The sequence below is a fragment of the Cyclopterus lumpus genome, chromosome 1, assembly GCF_009769545.1.
Source record: "Cyclopterus lumpus isolate fCycLum1 chromosome 1, fCycLum1.pri, whole genome shotgun sequence".
Classification (NCBI taxonomy): domain Eukaryota; kingdom Metazoa; phylum Chordata; class Actinopteri; order Perciformes; family Cyclopteridae; genus Cyclopterus; species Cyclopterus lumpus.
Window position 1 is genome coordinate 24,147,935 of NC_046966.1, and position 21,447 is coordinate 24,169,381.

General features: G+C 41.7%; 1 protein-coding gene across 1 annotated transcript in view; it reads right to left on the bottom strand.

Annotated features, from left to right (window-relative positions):
• Positions 1-21,169, bottom strand: part of myom2a (myomesin 2a) — a 38,636-nt gene extending 17,467 nt beyond the window's left edge. Inside the window, exons 1-18 of the mRNA XM_034535266.1 lie at positions 21,092-21,169; positions 17,773-17,865; positions 16,964-17,102; positions 15,559-15,713; positions 15,166-15,258; positions 13,009-13,097; positions 12,665-12,703; positions 12,016-12,180; positions 11,716-11,877; positions 11,025-11,166; positions 10,273-10,472; positions 10,140-10,193; positions 7,736-7,863; positions 6,236-6,437; positions 2,542-2,716; positions 1,418-1,539; positions 1,241-1,258; positions 335-522 (exon numbers count right to left, since the gene is read on the bottom strand). Of these exons, the coding sequence (XP_034391157.1) occupies positions 335-522; positions 1,241-1,258; positions 1,418-1,539; positions 2,542-2,716; positions 6,236-6,437; positions 7,736-7,863; positions 10,140-10,193; positions 10,273-10,472; positions 11,025-11,166; positions 11,716-11,877; positions 12,016-12,180; positions 12,665-12,703; positions 13,009-13,097; positions 15,166-15,258; positions 15,559-15,713; positions 16,964-17,102; positions 17,773-17,865; positions 21,092-21,129 (2,202 nt within the window). The 5' untranslated portion in view covers positions 21,130-21,169. The remainder of the gene's footprint in view (positions 1-334; positions 523-1,240; positions 1,259-1,417; positions 1,540-2,541; positions 2,717-6,235; positions 6,438-7,735; positions 7,864-10,139; positions 10,194-10,272; positions 10,473-11,024; positions 11,167-11,715; positions 11,878-12,015; positions 12,181-12,664; positions 12,704-13,008; positions 13,098-15,165; positions 15,259-15,558; positions 15,714-16,963; positions 17,103-17,772; positions 17,866-21,091) is intronic.
• Positions 21,170-21,447: the final 278 nt, after the last annotated feature.

Consider the following 21,447-nt stretch of genomic DNA (forward strand, 5'->3'; position numbering starts at 1 on the left):
GTGCTCCTCACGTGCACTATCCTGTCTATGGACTCACAGAGCAGTGCTCCTCACGTGCACTATCCTGTCTATGGACTCACAGAGCAGAGCTCCTCACGTGCACTATCCTGTCTATGGACTCAGAGCAGAGCTCCTCACGTGCACTATCCTGTCTATGGACTCAGAGCAGAGCTCCTCACGTGCACTATCCTGTCTATGGACTCACAGAGCAGTGCTCCTCACGTGCACTATCCTGTCTATGGACTCACAGAGCAGTGCTCCTCACGTGCACTATCCTGTCTATGGACTCACAGAGCAGAGCTCCTCACGTGCACTATCCTGTCTATGGACTCACAGAGCAGTGCTCCTCCCTCACGGCCTCCTGGTTCACCTCCCTCCACAGCAGGGCGTCGGCATGGCGATGGTCCAGGTAGTAGGCGGTGACCTTGGAGCCGCCACAGTGTTTGGGGCTCTTCCAGGCCAGAGTCATGGAGGAGCCGTCGCAGCTCAGCAGGGTGATGCCGAAGGGCGCGCTGGGACTCGCTGAGGCACAGGCGGAGGTTAAAGGTCAACAGGAAGTACGTCACGCAGCTGTGTACACGTGCACGGTATTTTTACACGAGGGAAAACACGTCTACGTGAGAGCGAAGGGGTCCGTGACACGTTATGAACACACTCACAGCGCTATAAACCATTTATAAACCATTATAATCCATTTTGTTACAAACTTAGAAGGTCAAGTTTAATAACACTTTGATTTTCAATAGTTGCGGTAGATTATACTTATTGTTATTATGTGATTACAAGTTACTTTAAGTGGTTCGCTGTTTGCTTTAAGCAAATAAATATGACGAAAAAACAACAAATAAATATAAAAATCTGTGCGAGAGCAAGAAAATGTTGTAAAAAAAAAGACTTTTTAATTAAAGCAAACAATGATAACTTAAAATAATTCATTATCGCATCAGAATACATTATAAAAATATTCATATGCGTCATAACTTTCTGAATTATAATCCTTTAAGTATCAATAGTATGATACCTGACCCTATAAGATATAATAAAAAGGCGTAATGCGTTATGGTTATTGTTATAAACCCTGTAATATGAACGAGTGCTTACAGCCATAATTATAAAGTGTGTTTATAAAGTTTTAATTCATGATCTTTATGATCTTTTCCGGGTGCGTTGGTGACGTGAAGCCCGGCGAGTGAAGCGCGTCATGCGGCGTGAACGTGGACAACGCGTGGAGCCAACCTACCGTACTCCACCCCTAACCCTGAATAGGACAACGAAAAGCAACGTGAGCCAACCTACCGTACTCCGCCCCTAACCCTGAATAGGACAACGAAAAGCAACGTGACTCCGTGTCGTCGTGTCCGACACCGAACATTTAAAAACATCTTTCTTTTATTTCTTTTTTAAATGTTTTTCTCACCGAGGGCCGGCTCCACGCTGATGGGCGAGGACTCCTGGGACTCCTCGCTGAGGCCGAAGACGTTGGCGGCCTGGACCCGGAACGTGTAGCTCTCCCCCGGGGTCAGCCCGTGGACCACGAACCTGGGACGCGGGTTTTTAAATTTGGGGTTTTTATTTCTCATTCATTCATTCGTCACGACGATCTTTTAGGTGACCCCAAAAAAACTAATTGTATCTCTCTGTAAATAGTGTATTTTTGACTGTGATATATTAATTATGAAAAATACACATTAAGTATTGAAAAATACTTTATATATAAAAAAATAAAATACACATTAAGTATTAAAAAATACTTTATATATAAAAAAATAAAATACACATTAAGTATTGAAAAATACTTTATATATAAAAAAATAAAATACACATTAAGTATTAAAAAATACCTATATATAAAAAATAGTATGAACAAATAAAATAGACATTACGTATTGAAAAATACGTATATATAAAAAATAGTATAAAAAAATAGTACAAAAAATAAAATACACATTAAGTATTGAAAAATACGTATGTATAAAAAATAGTATAAAAAAATAGTACAAAAAATAAAATACACATTAAGTATTGAAAAATACGTATATATAAAAAATAGTATAAAAAAATAGTACAAAAATAAAATAGACATTAAGTATTGAAAAATATCATGTATTTTTTAATATACTGTGATATGTATTTTTCAAGACATGATATCACAGTGTATTTATAAGTCAAACTGGGCATTATTAATCCAAAGTAGTACCAAAAAAGACCTAATAAAAACTACTCAAAATTCAATTAATTTTTTTTTGTCTAAACATTGATGGTGAAGGATACAAGGAAATAATATAATAAAAAAATTACAAAAATGGAAAAATATGGTCCATGTTGTCCTTTAACTTGTGTGAGAGGAGGTGCTTTAATATTTACAAACATTATTATTTATTTTTTGTAGCTGGATACGACTCACAATAAATCTCCTGTTAACTTTATAATAATTACATTTCTGTCATTATCTATTATTACGTCCACTGCTGCTGGTTGATATCGATCATAATTCATTATCAACGCTCCTATTGTTATTTCAAGGCTGTAGAACCGGGTCACCTGCAGTGCTTGAAGGGCTTGTGGTTGCAGGGGAACCAGTCCTTGGTTCCGGCCGCGCGGCCGTCGATGTAGTACCCCACCAGGTTGTTCAGGTGCTTCGGGGGCTCCCACTGCACGAACACCGAGGACTTGGTGTTCCTGGTGGAGACCACCTGACCGGGAGCAGAGGGGGCGCCTGTTCAAGGGGGGGGGTCATTAAATCATTAAATACTGGAGGGGACAATTATCATTTGCCTTTAATTGAACGTGTAGAAAATTAGACGTAGACATATAGAAAACATTCGACATCGAGAAAGAAAGAAGATATCACGGTGGAGGTTCTTGATTTACCACATCAGAGCGATTCAGACAGCTGTCAATCACAGGAATTCATCACCTGAGCTTCATTAATCTTTACCTCCTGGAAGAAACGTACCGATTCCCATCAGCAATGCTCTCCTCAGAACAGACACAACTAATAATGTATATATATATATATATACATATACATAAATATATACATAAATATATATATATATAAATATATATATGTCTATATATATTTATATAGACACATATATATATAAATATATACATAAATATATATATATATATATATATACATAAATATATACATAAATATATATGTCTATATACTACCTCCACGTCCTGCAGGTCACATGACGACTGCCTCGCATAAAACAGTTAAAGAGGATTCGATGGATGTGATTGAGATTATTTTTTGTGGGGTTCAAAATGCTTCAGTGAACAATGTTGACGCTTAATTTGTGTTTATTTTATGTGAAGAAACCAAAACAAAAAAAAACTAAAACAAGCAACATGCATTTCTTCTTTTTACAAATGCTGCATAAAACAATTCGTGCAGCGATAGGAGCTGATAAGTGATGAAATATAAAAGTTTAAACACGCAGTGAACTCATCTGTGACGTCAGCGTGAATTAATTAATTCATGAATGAAACCGTATACGTACCGCGCGGCCGCTCAGGACCTGAAACACACAGCGGGGATGACGTCATGCCTTGTTTGCAGGAACATGTGTGTGTGTGTGTATGTGTGTGTGTTTTTGCCTATTATTAATTCACAAGAGTATAGATTGCATCTGCAGAGAATACACATTTTTTCTTTGTTTTTGTAAAATTTGTGCAGGCTGCAAAAGATAAAAAACTATATTTTTTAAGAATATACTATATATATATATATATATATATATATATATATATATATTGTTGTGTTACTGAGCCAAAATGTATCAGAATCATTTACAGTGTTTCAATTGTTATATAAAAATTATTAATCATTTATTTGTCTAAATATGTGTTTCACCCCAGATGAACAAACACATTTCCTTATTATTTGTGTTTCTATCCCTGGTTTGTTCTTATTTTGGGATCCATGTTTTCTTTTCTTTGCTCTTACAGTTTTTCTCGATTGCTTAATCACGATTTTGATGGTTTTGTTTTTCAAAACAGTACACACAATTAGCACACACAATTAGCACACACAATTAGCACACACAATTAGTACACGCAATTAGCACACACAATTAGTACACGCAATTAGTACACGCAATTAGCACACACAATTAGCACACACAATTAGCACACACAATTAGCACACACAATTAGTACACGCAATTAGCACACACAATTAGTACACGCAATTAGCACACACAATTAGTACACACAATTAGCACACACAATTAGCACACGCAATTAGCACACGCAATTAGCACACGCAATTAGCACACGCAATTAGCACACGCAATTAGTACACACAATTAGCACACACAATTAGCACACACAATTAGCACACACAATTAGTGCACACACAATTAGCACACACAATTAGTGCACACGCAATTAGCACACGCAATTAGCACACGCAATTAGCACACGCAATTAGCACACACAATTAGCACACACAATTAGTACACACAATTTACACACACAATTTACACACACAATTAGCACACACAATTAGCACACACAATTAGCACACACAATTAGCACACGCAATTAGCACACACAATTAGCACACACAATTAGCACACGCAATTAGCACACGCAATTAGCACACGCAATTAGCACACGCAATTAGCACACGCAATTAGCACACGCAATTAGCACACACAATTTACACACACAATTAGCACACACAATTAGCACACACAATTAGTACACACAATTAGCACACACAATTAGTGCACACAATTAGTGCACACACAATTAGCACACACAATTAGTACACACAATTAGCACACACAATTAGCACACACAATTAGCACACACAATTAGCACACACAATTAGTGCACACGCAATTAGCACACGCAATTAGCACACACAATTAGCACACACAATTAGCACACACAATTAGCACACACAATTAGTGCACACACAATTAGCACACACAATTAGTACACACAATTAGCACACACAATTAGCACACACAATTAGCACACACAATTAGTGCACACACAATTAGCACACACAATTAGCACACGCAATTAGCACACGCAATTAGCACACGCAATTAGCACACACAATTAGCACACACAATTAGCACACACACAATTAGCACACACAATTAGCACACACAATTAGCACACACAATTAGTGCACACACAATTAGCACACACAATTAGCACACACAATTAGCACACACACAATTAGTACACACAATTAGCACACACAATTAGCACACACACAATTAGCACACACAATTAGCACACACAATTAGCACACACAATTAGTGCACACACAATTAGCACACACAATTAGCACACACAATTAGCACACACACAATTAGTACACACAATTAGCACACACAATTAGCACACACACAATTAGCACACCCACAAACCCAATTAGCAAAACACCTCAGATCCTTTGCAAAAATGAAAACACTCTTGTAATAAAACACATGTTGTTACCATATGAAACACACACGTTGCATATGACTTCATTTGGTTTGGACCAGTTACACTGCTGTTGAAATCCTACAACACTTTTAGTGTTAAATCTACTTGTGAAGTACAAAACATCGCCCACATTATAAGCACAATGTCTGCAAAACACTACACACACTTGAACAGTAAACATTAGACACCACACAAGACCAACGCTGCAGCCTGATGAAAATATACATTTATGTTCTCTATATACTCAGATTAGTCAACATGGAGAGTCACGACAAAGCCACGTCCCAGTGTTCATGCATCACCCTCCTCCTTGAAGACAGAACTCACCCGCTGTGTTTCATTGTGCTTATAAACCTGATTGGTTAATCAATTGGCACAGAGGTGTGTGTGTCATTCCAAGGAAGTGACATCTTGATATACTTGTGTGTGTAATGGATAGAAGTGTGTGTTGTTTTGTAAACAGTGTGAGGCAGACGTTGTGCTTAGTGGTGCAAATCTGAGTTTTGCTCCTTGACTGTACGGTTTGGATAATTGTGTAATACTTTTGATTTTAGTGTATATTCAATCGTAAAAAAAAAAACTGTAAAAAGTTATTTTTCTCCAAAAAGTTAACTTAAGACACAATATAAGATTATATTTAGTAGAATAAAGAGTAATAAATAAATAAAGTAGTGACGCGCAAGAGGTGGAACTGACTTATTGGAAGTATTAAAACACATAAATAGTCAGTAGAAACATAAAAGTATCAGCGTGTGTGTGTGTGTGTGTGTGGCACTGATCACGTGGTCCTTACCGTCCTCCTCCCCCTTTTGCACCGGCCCGGAGGGCTCCGACGGCCCGCTGGCCCCGTGCCGGTTCACCGAATACACGCGGAACTCGTACTTTAGCCCGTCTTGCAAATCAAAAACCGGGAAGCGGGGCGAGTGGAGCGCGACGGCCGCGTTGATCCGCTGCCACGCGCCAGTGCCCGCTAAGCACTGTGGGGGGGGCAACTTCATCAATGGAGCACACACACAAAGAGGGGCTTTGGGAGGGGGGGGGGGGCAACTTCATCAATGGAGCACACACACAAAGAGGGGCTTTGGGAGGGGGGGGGGGGGGTCATTGTGTCATTGCATAGTTGGGACTCAACTTTGGATTTGTTTGGTCTTACCGGGGCTAAAGTAAGTATGTGTGTGTGTGTGTGTGTGTGTGTGTGTGTGTGTGTGTGTGCGTGTGTGTGTGATTTCAACAGTTTAAGTTTCACTTTATAAACAATTATAAAACTATAAAATACGGAAAACGGTTGAACTAAAACTAATATATGTTCATTTAAATGTTTGTTTGTTTACATGTGACCTCATTTACATGTGTGTTTGTTTACATGTATGTTTGTTTGCATGTGTGTTTGTTTACATGTGACCTCATTTACATTTGTGTTTGTTTGCATGTGTGTTTGTTTACATGTGTGTTTGTTTACATGTTTGTTTGTTTGCATGTGTGTTTGTTTACACGTGACCTCATTTACATGTGTGTTTGTTTGTTTACATGTGACCTCATTTACATGTGTGTTTGTTTACATGTATGTTTGCATGTGTGTTTGTTTACATGTGACCTCAGTTACATGTGTGTTTGTTTACACGTGACCTCATTTACATGTGTGTTTGTTTGCATGTGTGTTTGTTTACATGTGTGTTTGTTTGTTTACATGTGACCTCATTTACATGTGTGTTTGTTTACATGTATGTTTGTCTGCATGTGTGTTTGTTTACATGTGACCTCATTTATATGTGTGTTTGTTGACACGTTTGTTTGTATGTGTGTTTGTTTCCATGTGACCTCATTTATATGTGTGTTTCTTGACATGTTTGTTTGCATGTGTGTTTGTTTACATGTGTGTTTGTTTGTTTACATGTGACCTCATTAACATGTGTGTTTGTTGACATGTATGTTTGTTTGCATGTGTGTTTGTTTACATGTGACCTCAGTTACATGTGTGTTTGTTTACATGTATGTTTGTCTGCATGTGTGTTTGTTTACATGTGACCTCATTTATATGTGTGTTTGTTGACATGTTTGTTTGTATGTGTGTTTGTTTACATGTGACCTCATTTCCATGTGTGTTTGTTGACATGTTTGTTTCCATGTGTGTTTGTTTCCATGTGTGTTTGTTTACATGTGAACTCATTTCCATGTTTGTTTGTTTACATTACAGAATAAAACGTTTTAATTTAAACAAACTTGAGTCTAAGAGGTTCCCGTGTCCTCCGTCTAAAGGAGGCGGGGCTTGACGCACCTTCTCGATGACGTAGCACAGCGGCGCTCGTCCTCGAGGGCTCGGCGGCGTCCAGCTCAGCACGACGTACGACCGCAGAACCTCGGACGCGTGCACGTCGGTGGGCGCCAACGGGATCGTCACGTGGCCTGGACCGGGAGGCAGAGCGTTGAGGCCCACGAGTACAAGCAGCAGCAGGAGGCCCACAGTATTTATTATGTTAAGCCGGGTCTAACTTTACGTTGGGTCTAACTTCATGTTGGGTCTAACTTCACGTTGGGTCTAACTTCACGTTGGGTCTAACTTCATGTTGGGTCTAACTTCACGTTGGGTCTAACTTCACGTTGGGTCTAACTTCACGTTGGGTCTAACTTCACGTTGGGTCTAACTTCACGTTGGGTCTAACTTCACGTTGGGTCTAACTTCACGTTGGGTCTAACTTCACATTGGGTCTAACTCTACGTTGGGTCTAACTTCACGTTGGGTCTAACTTCACGTTGGGTCTAACTCTACGTTGGGTCTAACTTCACGTTGGGTCTAACTTCACGTTGGGTCTAACTTTACGTTGGGTCTAACTTCACGTTGGGTCTAACTTCACGTTGGGTCTAACTTTACGTTGGGTCTAACTTTAAATCGGGTCTAACTTTACGTTGGGTCTAACTTCACGTTGGGTCTAACTTTACGATGGGTCTAACTTTACGTTGGGTCTAACTTTACGTTGGGTCTAACTTTACGTTGGGTCTAACTCTACGTTGGGTCTAACTTTACGTCGGGTCTAACTTCACGTCGGGTCTAACTTCACGTCGGGTCTAACTTCACGTTGGGTCTAACTTTACGTTGGGTCTAACTTCACGTTGGGTCTAACTCTACGTTGGGTCTAACTTCACATTGGGTCTAACTTTACGTTGGGTCTAACTTCATGTTGGGTCTAACTTTACGTTGGGTCTAACTTCACGTTGGGTCTAACTTCACGTCGGGTCTAACTTCACGTTGGGTCTAACTTTACGTTGGGTCTAACTTCACGTTGGGTCTAACTCTACGTTGGGTCTAACTTCACGTTGGGTCTAACTTTACGTCGGGTCTAACTTCATGTCGGGTCTAACTTCACGTTGGGTCTAACTTTACGATGGGTCTAACTTTACATTGGGTCTAACTTTACGTTGGGTCTAACTTTACGTTGGGTCTAACTTTAAGTCGGGTCTAACTTTACATTGGGTCTAACTTCACGTTGGGTCTAACTTCACATTGGGTCTAACTTTAAGTCAGGTCTAACTCTACGTTGGGTCTAACCTTAAGTCGGGTTTACGTTTACATTGGGTCTAACGGAGGGTCTAACTTCACGTTGGGTCTAACTTTACGTTGGGTCTAACTTTAAGTCGGGTCTAACTTTACGTCGGGTCTAACGCCGGGTCTAACGTCTGGTCTAACTTTACATCGGGTCTAACTTTAAGTCGGGTCTAACTTCAGGGCTCGTCTTCCTCTGTCTCTAGAGGACCTAAAGGTCGGAGATATTACAGTGAAATGTGGGACTTCTACAAGAAGCTTGTGTGCAAAACGACAGCAACGCGTTGTTTGGTTTAGTTTTAGAAGGTTTTGTTTTAGAAGGTTTTGTTTTTAGAAGGTTTTGTTTTAGAAGGTTTTGTTTTAGAAGGTTTTGTTTTAGAAGGTTTTGTAGAAGGTTTTTATTTTAAGAGGAGAGACTCGACACGCTCTGAGGGTTTACTCACAAAACCACTTCGGACCATTAAAGTGTGAATGGGAAGAGTTTGAGTTAAATCAGAGACGCCACAGCAACGGTTAGGAAGGGGAGGAGCCGGGGAAAAGGGCGGGTCTTGAAACCACAGTGCAGATCAATTTTAGATCAGTGTGTGTGTGTGTGTGTGTGTGTGTGTGTTTAATTTTGATTGGGATCAGTTTCATGGTTTAATTTGACATTTAAAATGACATTTGAGAGAAGCTTGTCTGGTGTGAGTGTTTTTTTCTACTGATACGATACAATAAAGAGGTAATTATATATTAATTATATATATATATAAAAATATATAAATAAATATATATATATATATCAATTATATATATAAATATGTTATGTATATATCATTCATTTATATTCATATATATATATATAATTTATATATATTTATATATATTTTTATATATACACTGTATATATATATATATATATATATATTTACGCATGAAAACATCTTGATGGGATTTTATCTAAAATTAAACTGCATGTTTATTTACAAAATTGATTTTATTAATTTGTTATTATTTATTTATTTATCATACCTTGAGGTTTGGAAAAGAGGCACACTCGTTAGTATTGGTGTGAGATTCCAGGGGGGGAAGTGGTTTTAATTAAAAGGTGAAAAATAAAGCCGACCTCTGACCCCAGATCAGCCTTCACAACCCACCGTACCTTCCAGGTCATCCTGCTTGATCACTACGTCGTATTTCCCTTCGATCTTAATCACTGTCGCAGGGAGACAACAGAGGCGTTAGGAAACCCGTGGCGGAGCCGCCCGTGCTTTCGCGTTTACCTTCCTCGGTACCTTGCAGCCTCTCGTCCTCGGCGGCGTCGAGGGCGGTCACTCTGCCCGTCTCGCGGGACGGCCTGCTGACGCCGGCGGCGTTCACGGCTCGGACCCGGAAGTGGTAGGAGCGGCCCTCCTTCAGGCCGTGCACCGGGTATTTGCACACCTTCACTGGGGCGTCGTTGCACTGGACCCAGGCGTCGCTGCCGGCTTCACGCCTGCAGAGAGACGACGTCATCATCCGCATAATGAGAAAAATAATCGAATTTCTATGACGGAAAATTTACTAAATATACGGCTCAATTATTACCACAAAAGCCACTGCTTTACATATACAATTCATATGTTCACACATTGTACATTATTTAATAAATATTTTTGCTTTGTTACAGCATGCTTTTATTTTTTAAAGAAATATCTTTTTTAATTATAAATCTCGGTCTTATATTCATAATTCTTGACTTTTGCAGCACTTTCTTTTCATTTTTTCTCACTGTGTTTATTGTTATGCACCAAAGCTCGTAAACAAACCTTGTTTTCCTCTTTCCTTGAAAACTTAAAGCGATCCGTTTTGACACTTTTCACTTTTTAAGCTTTAATGTTGTTTCGTTCTGTTTTGTGGATCCGTCAATCACTTTTTATCCACCGATCAATTTAATAAGTCTATTAAATGTCAAGGTAATAGTGAAACGTGTCAAAAATACCCGTTTTTTTAAACAGATGTATTATATTATTCGACGTGGTTTAATCGGACTGTACGTGACACCGACCGGTCCACGAAGTATCCGGTGATCGGCGCCTCGTTGACGGTGTTGGGGGGTTTCCACGCCACCAGGACGTAGTCCGCGTTGACGTCGTACGCCTTCACGCTCATCGGTGCGCCGGGGGCCCCGGCCACGGAGGGGGCGGCATCTAAAAGAAGGAAAGGAAACAAGGACGCATAGTGAAGATGGACGATAAGAGACAGGAAGAGGGGTGGAGATGGAAAGATGACGCGTTGACGTTATGGTTTATTCTATTTAATATAAATGCTATTTTAATTAATTGTGTTATCACAGCTTGTAGTTTTATTTGAATACATTTCTTTATCATTTTATTGCCTTGCGTGCATCGGTGTAAAATTGTTACTTTTATTTTAATTGTTTTTAATTGTTTTGCTTGTTTTCCTTTAAAGAGTTTATTTACACACTTTGTGACGTCTGTCGAGGGCAAAAATATTGATTTATTATATAATTTGAAGCAGTTTCTCAATTTGACGAAAAAAAGGAGAAACAACCTGTTTTTAAATGAATTTCTTTTCTTTTTTTTATTGTTTATCAAAACTATGACAACACACAACACATGTATTACAATGTAAATCACTAAAAGCTCACACTCTCTTTTCTTTTGTCCAGATGTGGTTCCAGGTGTGTGTGTGTTTTTACATTTGTTTGAATAAATAAATCTTTATGTTCTACCTACCGGAGACGAACAGGTAGGCGCTGTGCTCCGCCGTGCCGTCCTGGGTGAAGATGCGGAGGGTGTAGAGGCCCTCGTCGTCCTTGGCCAGGTGGGGCAGCGTCAGCCGGGCCGCTCCTCCGCCCGCCGTCATCTCCGCCAGCTGACCCGGGGTCAGCAGTTTATCTGCGAGAGATACACAGTTAAAAATAAACGACAACAAAAAAAAGGTGAATTAAATATAGATATATATATATATATATATATATATATATATATATATATAAATTAAATCAGAATGAATAAATAAAACTGGTGTATTACCGTCTCTGAACCACTGGACGAGGGGGGGGAGGTTGGGGAGGTCGGGGACGACCACCATGGAGCACACCAGGCTGATGGAGCCGCCCTCCACCCCGAAGCTCACGGAGAACCGATCCAGCAGGCTGACCTCCAGCTTACTGGGGTGGATCTGGGTCAGGCGAGGCACTGCAGGGCGAGAGGGGAACCGAGAGGTCACTAGAGTGGGAGAGATTAAACTGTGTTGTTGCTGAACACACCTGCAGTCCAGTCTGAATCTCCTCTCTCTCCTCTCCTCTCTCCTCTCTCCTCTCTCCTCTCTCCTCTCTCTATTCTCTCCTCTCTCCTCTCTCCTCTCTCCTCTCTCTATTCTCTCCTCTCATCTCTCCTCTCTCTCCTCTCTCCTCTCTCCTCTGTCCTCTGTCCTCTGTCCTCTGTCCTCTGTCCTCTGTCCTCTGTCCTCTGTCCTCTGTCCTCTCTCCTCTCTCCTCTCCCCTGTCCCCTCTCTCCTCTCTCCTCTCTCCTATCTCCTCTGTCCTATCTCCTCTCTCCTCTGTCCTCTCTCCTCTCTTCTCTCTCCTATCTCCTCTCCTCTGTCCTCTCTCCTCTCTCCTCTGTCCTATCTCCTCTCTCCTCTCTCCTCTCTCCTCTCTCCTCTCTCCTCTCTCCTCACCTAAACCAAGATAGCTGGACTCCCCGGCTCCGGATGGTCCTGTGAAGGAAAAGGAAAATCATGAATAAATAGAGAAACATTACAGGTGAATAATGGTAATATATACAAAATTATACATCTAAATGAAAAAATATATATTTACAAATATATGTATATAATATTAGTAATAATACAAAAGTACAAAAGTACAAAATAAAATAAATAAAATAAATAAAATAAATAAAATAAATAAAATAAATAAAATAAATAAAATAAATAAAATAAATAAAATAAATAAAATAAATAAAATAAATAAAATAAAATAAATAAAAATGGTGCAGAGCCAGAATGAGATAAGGACTTACTCTTCACAGTAACTGTAGCCTTGCTGGTAGCAGTGCCATGTTGGTTGGTGGCCACAGCGCTGTACTCGGCAGTATCACTAACAACACACCTGTAACACACCAATAAATATATGTTCAGTATTTTAGTATTTAATGTATCTTAATTAAACTGTGTCACTTCAAGACTGGTAATGTGTGCAGCTCTGTCTTTTAATGGTGAACCTTTAAGTATCTTTTATTAGTCCATAATAATGATTTTCTCCTGTGAATACAAATGTGTATTTAAAGGAGACATATCATGCTCATTTCAAGGTCTCAAGGTTGACACACAACAGAGTTCACCGGCACTTCCACCGGTGACGGTGAGGCGGTGACATCACAAGTTGTGACATCACAAGTTGTGACATCACAAGTTGTGGCGGGCTCATTTTAAAAGTCACAGTTTCTGAGCGTTTTGATACTTTCACGGTAACTTTATAGCACTTTAATACCGCGCTTTATAATCAAAGAAGATATGGAAATCACTTCTTTCTACAACTTTAAGTGATTTATTTTCCAGCCCTGAACCCTCTACATTAAGGACCCGGGAGCCCCGACACCAATCAGCCTTTAATGAGGCCAGAAGTGAAATAGGATAGGTAAGAAAACGCCCCCCATTCTGCCGTAATAGTTAACTTGAGCTCATCTTAAAGTCCTGAAACACGTAATGCAGGAGTCAAACATTCATACATGTTGAGCTCTTTCCTTCCAGGAGTCCAGGAGTCTGGTGTGGTGAGAATAGAAGGAAGAAATGTGACCCCTACCCCCCCCCCCAACCCACCAGACTGGACTATTTTAAAAGACGATCCATTTTCTCCGCCGTAGGGAGAAATAAACCGAGTCGGTGCTTTTCTGCTTATCCAGCTTGAGGCCTGAATGACGAGACTCTTAATTTCAGGGACATGGAGTCTCTTTGCTGACCCTGTAATGTAATGACGGAGATATCCTCAAAGAGAGAGAGAGAGAGGGAGAGAGAGTGGGGGAGGGAGAGAGAGAGAGAGAGGGGGAGGAATTTGTGTTTCGAATGACACAAAGGTCAGCACTTCGACACGAACAGCTGAGGGGTCTTGAAGATGACAAACAGCCGGGCCGTTCCCTCAATCTGACAGTCCTCCCTCTCTCCCTCTTTCCCTCTTTCCCTCTTTCTCTCTCTCCCTCTCTCTCTGTCTGTCTGTCTGAGCGTGAGGTCGGAGGTTGGGAGCGGAGAGCGTCATGTGCGGAGTTGACGGTGTTTTTTCCCGTGTGTCTCGTAGTGAGTGTAGAGCAGTGTATGTGTCGGTGTCGAGTGGGGTACTGTGTGCACGAGGGGGGTTTGGTGGGTTGAGTGTGGGTGTTTGCGAGCCGCCGGCGCGCGCTAGCGACGTGCTAACGGCGGGCTAGCGGAGAGCTAGCGGCGGGCGTGCTAGCGGAGTTAGCACGCCAAAATGGACTTAAGTTGGCTCACACGCAGGCACGGGATTCGGCTTATGCCGGTGTTCCCGTGCACGGTGGAGGACTGCAGCCTGGCGGTGGGGGAGGTGGTGGGCTACAGCAGCGTGAAGTCCGCTGCCCGCATGAACAAAGCTGTGGTCTTGTTCTTGGACAGCATCAGCAAGGTCAACACGGTGGTGGAGAGACGGGGTCGTGGTGTTCGACACGTCCCCGTCTCTCCCCTGGTCACGGCGGACAGGTGCACTGGAGGACAGGTGGAGGTGGGTAGGGGGCAGGAAGGAGGAGGGAATGAAAAGTGTGGGCAGGTCATGGAAGGAGAGAGTGAGGTGGAAATGGAGGAGGGTGAGGAGAAGCTGTTATCATATTCTTTTATTCTTATTATTACAACCTTTATTTTAATTCTTCTTTTCAAAGGTATTTCTTTTAAAATATTATTTCATATTATTATTATTATCTTTCTTTTTAAAATATTGTATTTCATACTCTTCTCACATGTGTCTTTTCAAACCTTTTTTTAAATGATACTCTTATTCTAGCTTTTTTAAACGTGTTGAACTTTATTGTATTCTTTTATTCTTCTCACGTGTGTCTCTTTAAACTCTTACATGTTATTAATACAACGATAAATTCCACCAGTAATCAACACGGAGGAAGTCGACCTCAATGTGTCAAACCCTTCAGATCCAGTGTCGTCTGAGAGTGTTTTACCTGCTGATGATCAAACCGTGGACTCCATACTTGTTTTCCATCTTGTACTTCCCGGGGGCGCTCAGTGGGTCGACCGGCACGCCTCCTTTGTACCTGCACACAGGTGGACGCCCCTCCCGTGTTAAACCAGCCTGTCCACGGAGACGCTCTGATGGTCCACACAACAATGCAGTGAAATGTGCTTAAAGAGATATTTACAAGGTGGTGACAACTGGGAAGGTGTGCCGAACATTTGGATTAAAAAGGGCTCTACGAACATGAGGAAAACCTATTGAAACCTTTGATTGTTTTAACGTAAGAAGCTCTTTTAAACCGAGTGTTACCACCTCACGATTACACTTGGATGCTTTAAGCTTAAATAGCGCAGCATGCTGCAAATGAACGCATTCTGACCATTTGACAATGGGCCTGGGGTTCCCCTGCACGGTGCAGAACAGCCTGACGGGGGTCTTCTCCCACACGGTGTGAGGCCGCAGGGCCACCAGGAAGTCCGGCATCTTCGGGATTTCGTCCGTCAAATCCGCCCTCCGGTACATCATGCTTTTAACCTGGGGGGGGGGCGGCGCGTACCGCATCATTAACGTCATTATGAGTCTATACAAGCTGGTGAAATACAATTTATGTTATTTATCTGCACTTATAACAACTCAAATTCCCCTCTGGGGAACATAAAGGTAATATATTAATATATTTATTAATAATATATATCGATGTTCATGTTAGCTGCTCAGTTATTTATACTTTACTCCATAAACAGGACACTAGGTGATTAATCATTGATTGGTATGCAGAACATTTTGGAGTTTTTGGAAACACAAACATTCAGTAAAAAGAAGTTGTGACATGAAGATGAGAACATTAAAATAGGTAAAGGCCTGCTTTTAAAAAGGTGGTCAAAGTGTGAGGAACTACATATCGGACTTTCATTTTCACCCAAAAAACTACAAGAAACTAGTTCAAGAGGACCTGAGAGCATCCTTCAGGCTGAGAACGTGAATATTTATACGGTTTCCTGCTATGGAGATACTATGTCCGGTGATCTATGAGGCAGCTACTTTATTTAGTTTCTATAGGACGCATTTAGAGGCTTTTTTTTCCTGGCAGCAACAGTTTTAACTAGTTTTAAGAGTTTTAGTAAAAACAACAACGAATCAAATATATTGGTATGAATTAGCAGCCAATGCAGTTATCTCAATGTTGTGCTCATTGAACTGGAGGCCCTTTTGCACCCTTACTACCTACTAAATAATACGAATGTACTGTGATGAAACACTTCAATGATGGTGGTAATATTGATATTCTTTCAAAATAGAAATCTGCATTTCATGGGTTAAAAAAAAAGGCTCAACACGCCATTTAATGTTCTAAATCAGCTGTGAACCTTGCGAGGTCAATACTGACATGGAGGAGACCAGTTTGGACTCATCTACGCTAGGAAATGTTACGTTACCACTTAGAGTCCGCCGTCCCCTTCCCCCCCCCCTTTAGCCCTTTACTAAATATTTTGTTATAATTTTTCTACATCATGCAGTGGGTGGAGTTAAGCTCAGATCGGGGGGTGAAGTTACATTTTAATCAGATCAGAATGTCGATACAGTGAACAAAAAAGGACCAAAAGATAAATGTACAGTTGAGTGTCATCTGCATATGTGCGATATAAAAACCTCCAATAACTCGACTCAGGGTGGTGAATCAAGACATCGGATATGATAGCTAGGTTTATGAAATCATGCCGTTTTCTTTGCCTGCAAGTTCCATACACACTACACATAACACAACACAATCACAGCAGCGTTACCTCTCTCTGGATAGCGAGACTCTCCACTTGGGCCTTGGTGGCCATCCTCATCCTGTGGATCTCGTCCTGAATCACAGTCAGTCCTTTCTCAACGTTGGTGCTCACTCGCAGGTACTCCTCCGTCCCCTCATCCGCAGTCCTGGAACACACAACTCTGCTCATCCAAGAACTACACGCATTTATTTTAGCATACTTTATGAACTTAGAACTATATTTTACAAATAATGACATTTGTCTTGTATGAGCACTTAAATAATTAATTGCAAGCGACTTTGATCCAAATCTCCATGTTTCCATCTCACAATTAAAAAAATTAAGTAGTAACTAAACTCTGAGGTATAATTGTAAGAATACAGTTCATCTTCAGATTAGATTCAGCCCCTGCATGGAGATTCAGAAATATGGTCAAACAACAGCGGACATTCTCTCTATTTAAATTTAAATTTGCAAGAATCACATTCAAGCATTCTAGCAGTAGTGCCTGCCTTTTTTTGGTGTTAATTTAAGATTTTTGCCAGACTTTTATGAGCTCTTTAAATCTGTACAAACAGAAATTCAAAGACCAACCACCGCTGTGTGATGAGAATTGCCTCATTTGGGAACAGATGGCGACTCCACAGATATTTATATAAATGAAAATCTTTGAGATTATTTTCTTTTAATCAACACCCGACATATAAAAGAAAAATAATCGTGAACTTGTAACAGTGAAGAAATGTGCCGTCTTGTGGAGACGGTGGTTCAGTATTACGTTCTCCAGTATTACGTTCCACCTAAAATAGCCTCGACGGTAGCCAATGGGGACTCACCTCTGCCGGAACACCGGTATGGTATAGGCTTGTTCCGCCATCGCCTCTGTGGCCTGGGCGTGCACCTGGCTCACCGATGTGGAGCTAGATTTCCTGTCACGGGGGGGGGGGGGGGGGGGGGGCATCGTTATAAAGCAGACATTAAAGGTACTTTCCACCATAATGGACTTTCAGGTTATTTAGTTTTGCAGAAGCAGGTCGCAGCGTTAAAATCTCCCAAGATCCAACTGAGGTGAAAATTAGTACAAATATAATCCCATGTTCTCGCCAATGAAGGCCTTGTCAGTAATATCGTGTTTTTAATGTCTTTGATTACGAGACTATAGTTGATTCATCTCTCCACCAATTTCTCTCCTTTTCATTGGCAATATAACACAATCTGATACTATCCATAAAGTATGCACAATTAGCTTCATCATGGCCAACTTAAAACATTTGTTTTGCTCCAAATAGCAAATCGCAAAGTTGTATTTGAAAGGAATTCCCCCTGATGACACCTCCTCATTCGGTGCACTATTACTAGACAAATCCATTGTGAAAAGGTTAATCGTGACCAGTGTCAGATACACATGGCCAGCGTTTGATCAGGGACATGTATAAAGATGTCATCCAAAACCTTTTAAAGGTTTAAAATACTGTATACAAAAACAATAAGCGCTCAGCCCTCCAGGTTTCTTTGTCTATCAAACGTCTCTCTTGGGAAACTTCAAAGACAGACTTGCTCCGCCCACTGGGTCGGGTTTAGTGGGCCGCAGGACAACATGGCGTCTCCATAAGGACCTGGCGATGTGAGCTTGGTTAGAGGAAAGTTTCATTTTCAGCCCTCCGACACAAGAAGCCACAAAGCCACGTGTATCTTATTACAAAAGCTGCAGAGCATCAGCAGCACTAGCAACACCTGTAGCACTAGCATCCTCCGTAGCACTAGCATCAGCCGTAGCACTAGCAACACATGTAGCACTAGCATCTTCCATAGCACTAGCAACACATGTAGCACTAGCATCTTCCATAGCACTAGCATCATCCATAGCACCAGCATTTATCCATTACACCAGCATCATCTGTTACACTAGCATCATCCGTTACACTAGCATCATCCGTTACACTAGCATCAGCCGTTACACTAGCATCAGCCGTTACACTAGCATCATCCATTACACTAGCATTATCCGTTACACTAGCATCATCAGTTGCACTAGCATCATCCATTACACTAGCATTATCCGTAGCACTATCATCATCCGTTACACCAGCATCATCCGTTACACTAGCATCATCCGTTACACTAGCATCATCCGTAGCACTAGCATCATCCATTACACCAGCATCATCCGTTACACTAGCATCATCCGTTGCACTAGCATCATCCATTACACCAGCATCATCCGTTACACTAGCATCAGCCGTTACACTAGCATCATCCGTTGCACTAGCATCATCCATTACACTAGCATCATCTGTTACACTAGCATCAGCCGTTACACTAGCATTATCCGTAGCACTAGCATCATCCATTACACCAGCATCATCCGTTACACTAGCATCATCCATTACACTAGCATCATCTGTTACACTAGCATCATCCGTCACTAGCATCATCCGTCACTAGCATCATCCGTTACACTAGCATCATCCGTTACACTAGCATCATCTATTACACTAGCATCATCCGTTACACTAGCATCAGCTGTTACACTAGCATCATCTGTAGCACTAGCATCATCCGTTACACCAGCATCATCCGTTACACCAGCATCATCCGTTACACCAGCATCATCCGTAGCACTAGCATCAGCCGTTACACTAGCATCATCCGTTACACTAGCATCAGCCGTTACACTAGCATCATCCGTTACACTAGCATCAGCCGTTACACTAGCATCATCCGTTACACTAGCATCATCCATTACACTAGCATCAGCCGTTACACTAGCATCATCCGTTACACTAGCATCATCCGTAGCACTAGCATCATCCGTTACACTAGCATCATCCGTTACACTAGCATCAGCCGTTACACTAGCATCATCCGTAGCACTAGCATCATCTGTTACAATAGCATCATCCGTTACACTAGCATCATCCGTTACACTAGCATCAGCCGTTACACTAGCATCAGCCGTTACACTAGCATCAGCCGTAGCACTAGCATCATCCGTTACACTAGAATCATCTGTTACACTAGCATCAGCCGTTACACTAGCATCAGCCGTTACACTAGCATCATCCGTAACACTAGCATCATCCGTTACACTAGCATCAGCCGTTACACTAGCATCAGCCGTTACACTAGCATCATCCGTAGCAAAAGCATCAGCCATTACACTAGCATCAGCCGTTACACTAGCATCATCCGTTACACTAGCATCATCCGTTACACTAGCATCAGCCGTTACACTAGCATCATCCGTTACACTAGCATCAGCCGTTACACTAGCATCATCCGTAGCACTAGCATCATCCGTTACACTAGCATCAGCCGTTACACTAGCATCATCCGTAGCACTAGCATCAGCCATTACACTAGCATCAGCCATTACACTAGCATCAGCCATTACACTAGCATCAGCCGTTACACTAGCATCAGCCGTTACACTAGCATCATCCGAAGCACTAGCATCATCCGTTACACTAGCATCAGCCGTTACACTAGCATCAGCCGTTACACTAGCATCAGCCGTTACACTAGCATCATCCGTAGCACTAGCATCAGCCGTTACACTAGCATCAGCCGTTACACTAGCATCATCCGTAGCACTAGCATCAGCCGTTACACTAGCATCAGCCATAGCCTTGTTCTGACTGCAGAGCTTTCATTTAGATTTTGGGCCATATACAGATCAATATAAGGCGTCACGGACCAAACAATATTGAATGTGTAGTTTTCAACCAGTTACGCTGTAAGAAAATCAGTTTTCTAGACACATAAATCCACATGTGCCAAAAGGAAAATATTCTATCAGGCAACACGAGTGAACTGTTTGACACGACAGTCGTTAATTAGTGATCTAATATTAAGACGTTAAGTCTGCTTTAACTATATTTGAGATTTACAAAGTCACCAATATTTGGCGTGCAGTTAAATAAAATGTTTTTGTGAATTTTCACACTAAAACCAGTGCTTCGTCAAATAACAGCGACTAGATAAACGATCTAGTCTGTGAGGGTGAAAACACACAAACAAGCGGCCAGCCAGCAGCTGTGGGAAGCAGGCGCGTATGCAGCAGGAACACGGCGGCCGCACGGCGGCGGCGGAAGCAGCAGCAACGAGCGGCGCCTCCCTCCGCCCCCCTCCGCCCCCCTCCGCCCCCCTCCGTACCTCACTGCCGTCTGCTGCTTGCAGCACACACACTCCATGTGGTGACAGGCAAAGTCACTTTGGACTTGGCTCACGCGCTTCTTCTCATACCGAGCTGTGACTTTGGAGGCCATGACGGGAACACTTCAAGGAGACCTGTCCCACGAGCATCAGGGGGCGGTGGGGGGAGGGGGGGGGGGAGACCAAACATGTGTTACCCGGGAACAGGAAACCAAGTCCTTTAAACCCGACGCCTCTTGTGTAGACATGTTGCATTTAAATTCACAGTATGCATGTAACAGTTTATATTCGTAGCACACGTACAAATACACTTAGTCGATATGCCGAAGAATACGTAAATTACCACACAAGCATAT